The 7,287-nt window shown below is 45.8% G+C and overlaps 1 protein-coding gene across 1 annotated transcript; it reads right to left on the reverse strand.

The window, feature by feature from the left end:
* Nucleotides 1-256: 256 nt before the first annotated feature.
* palmdb (palmdelphin b) lies at nt 257-6,863 on the reverse strand. Its single transcript, XM_030129774.1, has 4 exons — nt 6,822-6,863; nt 1,448-3,662; nt 1,271-1,362; nt 257-340 (listed from the first exon to the last, which is right to left on the reverse strand). Exons 1-4 carry the CDS (start codon nt 6,861-6,863, stop codon nt 257-259), a joined length of 2,433 nt encoding a protein of 810 aa, XP_029985634.1.
* Nucleotides 6,864-7,287: the final 424 nt, after the last annotated feature.

The following is a 7,287-nucleotide window of genomic DNA, read 5'->3' on the forward strand; positions in this document are numbered from 1 at the left end:
CAAATCCAGGTGTGTTAATCTGATTTATTGTAATCAGATTACTGCCGTTATCAGATAAAACTGGTCAGATGATCTTGTTTACATGATCAAGAGTAATCTGATTACTCCAGAACTGGGGTACTGGTGTTGGTACTGGTGTAAACGGACTCAGTGTGTGCTTCGTCTGTTTCTAAAGTCTCATAAATGCAGATCCAACACAAACATGAACCACAGACTGTGACCAGGTCCAGGTCCAGGTCCAGGATCGTAGTTCAGTTCAGTCCATCTTCGTAAACTCGCCCGCCTCCCAGCGCAGTGCCATGGCGCTCTTCCGCCGTCCGCCACCATAGGCCTCTGGGAACTGAAAAACACCAGGAGGGTCAGCCTGCACTCCTACACCTGCATCCACCTTTACCTGAGCCTGGTCTGATGAGCACCAAGAGAAGAACAACTGAGTTTGACTCCAGTTATTGACATGGACTGAAAGGATTAAACAGTTTAGATCAGTAGATGGTTTAGGTTAAAGGTGGACGTTTGGGTCTGTAAGGGTTAAAGGTGTACGTTTGGGTCTGTAAGGGTTAAAGGTGGACGTTTGGGTCTGTAAGGGTTAAAGGTGGACGTTTGGGTCTGTAAGGGTTAAAGGTGGACGTTTGGGTCTTTAAGGGTTAAAGGTGGACGTTTGGGTCTGTAAGGGTTAAAGGTGGACGTTTGGGTCTTTAAGGGTTAAAGGTGGACGTTTGGGTCTGTAAGGGTTAAAGGTGGACGTTTGGGTCTGTAAGGGTTAAAGGTGGACGTTTGGGTCTGTAAGGGTTAAAGGTGGACGTTTGGGTCTGTAAGGGTTAAAGGTGGACGTTTGGGTCTTTAAGGGTTAAAGGTGGACGTTTGGGTCTGTAAGGGTTAAAGGTGGACGTTTGGGTCTTTAAGGGTTAAAGGTGGACGTTTGGGTCTGTAAGGGTTAAAGGTGTACGTTTGGGTCTGTAAGGGTTAAAGGTGGACGTTTGGGTCTGTAAGGGTTAAAGGTGGACGTTTGGGTCTTTAAGGGTTAAAGGTGGACATTTGGGTCTGTAAGGGTTAAAGGTGGACGTTTGGGTCTGTAAGGGTTAAAGGTGGACGTTTGGGTCTGTAAGGGTTAAAGGTGGACGTTTGGGTCTTTAAGGGTTAAAGGTGGACGTTTGGGTCTGTAAGGGTTAAAGGTGGACGTTTGGGTCTGTAAGGGTTAAAGGTGGACGTTTGGGTCTGTAAGGGTTAAAGGTGGACGTTTGGGTCTTTAAGGGTTAACATTATCACTTACTCTGTGGTCACATGATAGTGTGGAGCGGTCCATCCTGTAGGCCGTTTTCATTGGTGATGATGGGGAGGACTTGCACTTCACTGGCACTTCAACTAAATGAAGACAAAGAGGCACTGTAAGTTCACAGGTCCAAAAAACAAAAACACGATTTCACGTTCCGATGTGTGGCTGACATACCTGACAGATCAAAGGCTAGCGTGTCCATGCGGTTGGCGTTGAACCTGTCTTTTCCGTACAGATCGGCCCTCTCTTTGCGCAGCTCCTCCTCCCTCTGCTTTGCCATCTTGATCTCTTCGTCCACCAGAGAAGTCGAGCTTCTGGAACGCAGTTTGAAGAAGGGGTTGCTGAGGAACATTTTCTCCTGGGGCTGCTCGCACGCTTTGTTGAGGGAGAACTCGGAGGCACTGCGAATAATCAGGTTGGACGTCTCTAGAATGATGACGTTGGAGCTGTTGTCCTCGGAACGCCACTCGCCAGGACGAGCTCCCAGGTTGTCTTTGCCTTGTCGTGGGCTGGGGTTGAAGTCGTTGCCAGGGTCCAGGATGATCACGTTATTAGCGGAAACATCATGTTTCAGTGGCTCTTTGGTGGGCGAGGAGGTGATGATGAATGACGGGGTGAGGGGGGTGCTGATGGAGCGGGGCATACCCCTGGACGGGGCGCAGTCGGTGGATTTGCCCATTCTTGCGAGGCCTCTCTCTCTCCTGAAGTTCTCTTCTCTCTCCATTGAAATGCGGATCTCCCTTTCAACCGGCGTTTCGACATCGTCACAGGGGGACCTATAACTGGAATCATCTAGGCCGGAATCTTCTGAGCAAGGGCTGAACTGAGTGTGAGGATAGTCCCCTCCCAGATTCAAGCTCTCCAGATCTTGCGATTTCTTGGGAGTTCTTCCGATGTTGCGGACTGGAGTGTACATGAAGCTGTGGCTGCCGTGGAAGCTGGGCTGCTTCGTTGTCGGTAAGACTATCTTGTTCTTGGTTTGCTCCTCCATTTCCCGCCATTGCTTACGAGCCAGTTGGAAGTCCACGTGTTCTGTGCTAACGTTCTCACTCTTGGTCTCCTGAATGACGCAGAAGTCTTTCGGTAGCCTCTTGTTTGGATCTGAATTGCTGTGCTGTTGTTGTGTCGTGTGGTTATGGTTAGCATCTCTCCCATTTTCACTGTCATCTTCTGAGATTTTGGACAAAGCTTGAAGGGGTAAAGGGTTGTATTTAACTTCCTGCGGAGGTGCAGGGTATGAAGTGATATCGTCAGGTTGTTCCAGAACCTCTTGGACTTGCGGAACCTCAAGTTGCACCTCAAAACTGTTAGCGTCTTGCTCTTCAAAATGGTTTCCTTCTTGTTCCTCAAAGTCTGTCTCCTGAACTTTCTGAACAAAAAGCTCCTGGGCACTCAACTGAAGACTGTCTAAATATGAGTCATCATCTTCTTTATTTATAGAAGACGAGAATATCGTCCTCCATTTCTCATCTGGGTCGCTGTCGGACGATGCTGCTGCGATCTCGACTCTCAGGCATTCGTCCATTTCGTCCGCTTCAAGGTCGTGGCAGGACTCGTTGGACCCGTCTGACATGGCCTCTTCTCGGATGCACTGCTCTAAGATGGATTCCTCTATAAAGGGGGGTTCAAAAAGGAGGTCATGGGCCTCCGGGTCTTCCTCTGGGTCTACAGGCAGATGTGGATACCCATCATCCTCTGGGTTCGGCTCATTATCCTCGACCTCAGGAAGTGGCTCCGGAAATAAGTCGAGTTCAGGGTACTGCTCTGGGTCAAAGTCGTGAATAGGCTCCGGGTAGTGCTCTGTTTCAGGGTCTTGTTCTGGTCCAGAGTCTAACAGAGACTCGCTGAATAATGCAGATCCAGTGTACTGGTCTAGATGAGGGTCCCACTCCGGTTCAGGGTACTGGTTGAGCACAGAGTCTGGCTCTGGTTGAGGGTCTTGCTCTGGTTCTGGGTCTTGCTCTGGTTCTGGTTCTTGCTCAGGCCTCTTCCGTTGAGCCTCGTTCTCATAAACGCTGTCGGCACTAGACAGAGTGTCCGACACCGATGAAGTGGTTGACTCGTTCCTGTTGAGTTCTTCCCGTCCTGGTTCAAATATTAAAGTGTCCTTTTGGTCCTGAACGGACATTTCAGGGCCAGCGTCGGTTCCACAGACGTCCGCCGGATCGTTGTGGCTGTTGTCGGTCGGAGGCTCGGTTAATAAGGCGGTGGACGCCTCCTGCTCGTCATGGCTTCGCTCAGATGAATCAGCCTCCACTTCACAGTCCATCGCCAGCTCTGATTGTTCAGTGGTTTCCATGGTGACAGAACAGGAGTTGTGATTCTCAGTTGTGCTGCAACCTTGGTTCAGTTCTTTTCCATCTGCCTCTCGATCCACAGAGGTAGCTTTCTGAGAAGAGGGAGAAAAAAGTCAGAACAGGAGACGTTTATGAGCAACAGAGTTCGAGAAGGTTCATGGAAAAAAAAAAAAAAAAAAACACAAAACGACTTTTCATTACAGAGGGTTCAGCCGTCGCACAAATGTACATGGATACATGTATATACACATGTATATACATATTATATACACATATATATATATATATATATATATATATATATACTATTGAATTTTTACCATTAACATCCCAATTACCATGTTGCTCAGGTTTGTTAAACTAATTAATTGTTAGACGATATCGAAGCTTCTCCTGTTATGACTTTGTTTGGATTCAAACTGAAGTCAGTTCAGTTCGACTTTACAGAACACATTTCATGTACATTACTGTTATGGAAAAGGACGGAGGTGATTTGAATTAATGCCTTTTAATTTAATTCCCACTTTTTACCCCATCAGACTCTGAAACAATAACAGGTGAAATATTTAATGGATGTGTGTGTGAGACAGTCTGTAGTCTATAGTAGGAGGGAGTTTAACGTTTTTACAGTGTGCTTTTATACTTTTTGTTTTTTATATTTACATTTATTGCTATTTATTTGTTTGCACTTTGGTAAGGGCATCCTGAACCAATTACACTGTAACATGGAGTACAATGACAATACAGCCTCTTCTATTCTATTCTATTCTATTCTATTCTATTCTATTCTATTCTATTCATGTGAAATGCTGCTGTAGTCTATCCTTATTTTGTTCAGCAACTTTGTGTTTCATGCTTAGTCAAAATGTAGTCTGATATGTGTCTGATGTTTGAGTTCCTTATGGATCTGACAGGAGTTTAAGGTCCGTGAAGGATGGGGGTGGGGTGTGTGTGTGTGTGTGTGTGTGTGTGTGCGTGTGTGTGTGTGGGGTGTCTTTCTGTTGTTGCTGTGTGTGTGTTTCTCAGTGGGTTTGGAGCTGAACCAGTGGAAGCAGCACAGAGAATTCAGTCAGTTCTTATGTAAGACTGCAGGTTCTGCCTCCTACACACACACACACACACACACACACACACACACACACACACACACACACACCAGTGGAGTGTCCCTGCAGATGAGGACAGGCTGCACATGCTCAGTACACACACACACACCTATTACTACATACCATCAGGCCTCACACTGTTCATGTTTAATTCTTAAAGGTGCAGTCTGTGGCTCAGACATTAAAGGTGCAGTCTGTGGCTCAGACATTAAAGGCGCAGTCTGTGGCTCAGACATTAAAGGTGCAGTCTGTGGCTCAGACATTAAAGGTGCAGTCTGTGGCTCAGACATTAAAGGTGCAGTCTGTATACTTCTGTTCTCAGTCATTCTAAAACTGTCAGACATGACTGAATCCTGTTCATTTCAGTCCTGATCTCAGTGACAGTAGTATTCCAGACAGAAGATTCACATTTAAAGCTCAGCGTCAGCCCCCAAATGATGGTTATGATGTCACTGTGTGTTTGGTCTGAGGCTCCGCCCATCACCTGTCATCCAATCACAGAGTCAGGACCTCAGTTCATCCAGGTTGTCAGTTCCACTGAGCTGCAGCTGAACATTTATGAGCACAAATGTGTGAGCTGAAGAAACCCAGAAGGACTAAAGGGATTATTCCAACGACGACAAAGAGAGAAAGAGAGAAAAGAAACAAGGATCTGGAGGAGAAGAATGAGAAACAGACGACTGAAAGAGAAGAATGAGAAACAGACGACTGAAAGAGAAGAATGAGAAACAGACGACTGAAAGAGAAGAATGAGAAACAGACAACTGAAAGAGAAGAATGAGAAACAGACGACTGAAAGAGGAGAATGAGAAACAGATGACTGAAAGAGAAGAATGAGAAACAGATGACTGAAAGAGAATGAGAAACAGACGACTGAAAGAGGAGAATGAGAAACAGACGACTGAAAGAGAAGAAGAATGAGAAACAGACGACTGAAAGAGAAGAATGAGAAACAGACGACTGAAAGAGGAGAAGAATGAGAAACAGACGACTGAAAGAGAAGAATGAGAAACAGACGACTGAAAGAGAAGAATGAGAAACAGACGACTGAAAGAGGAGAATGAGAAACAGACGACTGAAAGAGGAGAATGAGAAACAGACGACTGAAAGAGGAGAATGAGAAACAGACTGAAAGAGAAGAAGAATGAGAAACAGACGACTGAAAGAGAAGAATGAGAAACAGACGACTGAAAGAGAAGAATGAGAAACAGACGACTGAAAGAGAAGAATGAGAAACAGACGACTGAAAGAGAAGAATGAGAAACAGATGACTGAAAGAGAAGAATGAGAAACAGACGACTGAAAGAGAAGAATGAGAAACAGACGACTGAAAGAGAAGAACATTTTCAGCACAATTTCAACAAAACCACAATAGTAATAACTGTGATAATTTTGGTCACAATAACCATGATATGAAATGTTCATATGGTTCCATCCCTAAATAATATAAAATAACTAGAAGCACTCGGAGAGCGCAGACCTCCGCCAAGGCTGATCAGTGCCCCCCCCCCCCCCCCCCCCCCCGTGGGCCCCCCCACCCCTGATCACCACCAAAATTTAATCATTTCTTCCTTATCCCATTTCCAACAAACCCTGAAAATTTCATCCAAATCTGTCCATAACTTTTTGAGTTATGTTGCACACTAACGGACAGACAAACAGACAGACAAACAAACCCTGGCAAAAACAGAACCTCCTTGGCGGAGGTAATAATAGCAGTAGTCAAATTTACTAGTATGATTGTGGCGGTGGTCTGATCCTTTTTTCTGACTGTATAAACTGGTGCTGACATGAATACTGTATTAAAGGAATTCACAGTGTGTACAGAGCAGAGGGTCAAGTTGAACTTTTACAACGTCATGTTAACGTGCGCTGCAGTCGGTAATTAGGAATAATAGCACAGCCTCTGGAAATGTCAGCTCTGTCGGGCTGTCGTCGCCATTCTGAGTCACATGACCAGCTGACATTCTGAGTCACATGACCAGCTGACATTCTGAGTCACATGACCAGCTGCAGGACGTGGTCTCTCTGCAGCTGATCACACTGGATCGGTGCCGGTCCACAGCGCTTCGTCTTTCTGCCGTTGACACTCGTCAGCTCTGCCAGTGGAAGTTTTCAATTACAGACGTGCACACAAACGCCTACGTGGACACGTGCGGGCGACAGAATGAGCGCCGTGGTCGCCATGGAGCGGTCTGCGCCGCTCATCTGTTCCGCCTCCCCCTCAGCCCCTCCCCCCAGCCCCTCATCAGCACAAACACCATATGTGATGGAAGCAACGCTGCATTCAAGTTCAAGAGGGAAATCACAAACACAAGCGCTCTATTAGAAATACATAAATAAATAAATACTAATAGTCTCCAGGTTCCCTGTAGGTCAGTGTGTGTTCTATGTGGATCAAACCCACAGTTTGATCAGGAGTGTGTTTAGATGATCTGGAATACAGGATTAGGATTATACAGACTGTAAAACTGTGGGACTGAGTGGGTTTAGTTCAAGGTTAGAAGAGTTTGGCATTTTTTATTAGAGTTCAGTTGGATTTAGTTTGGACTGTTTTTCTCTAATTCAGTTTGTTTTAATTAGTTTTTAGAGCAGGTTTGGTCGTTTGTAT

This window comes from Sphaeramia orbicularis, unplaced genomic scaffold (assembly GCF_902148855.1).
Source record: "Sphaeramia orbicularis unplaced genomic scaffold, fSphaOr1.1, whole genome shotgun sequence".
Taxonomy (NCBI): domain Eukaryota; kingdom Metazoa; phylum Chordata; class Actinopteri; order Kurtiformes; family Apogonidae; genus Sphaeramia; species Sphaeramia orbicularis.

Excerpts from the sequence above, each read along its gene's own strand:
- palmdb (XM_030129774.1), bottom strand. The coding sequence starts at position 6,863 with ATGGCGACCACGGCGCTCATTCTGTCGCCCGCACGTGTCCAC. Across the intron at positions 3,663-6,821 it reads TGTCGCCCGCACGTGTCCAC|AAAGCTACCTCTGTGGATCG; the intron begins GTAGGCGTTTGT and ends CCCTCTTCTCAG. Across the intron at positions 341-1,270 it reads CACTATCATGTGACCACAGA|TTCCCAGAGGCCTATGGTGG; the intron begins GTAAGTGATAAT and ends GGTGTTTTTCAG.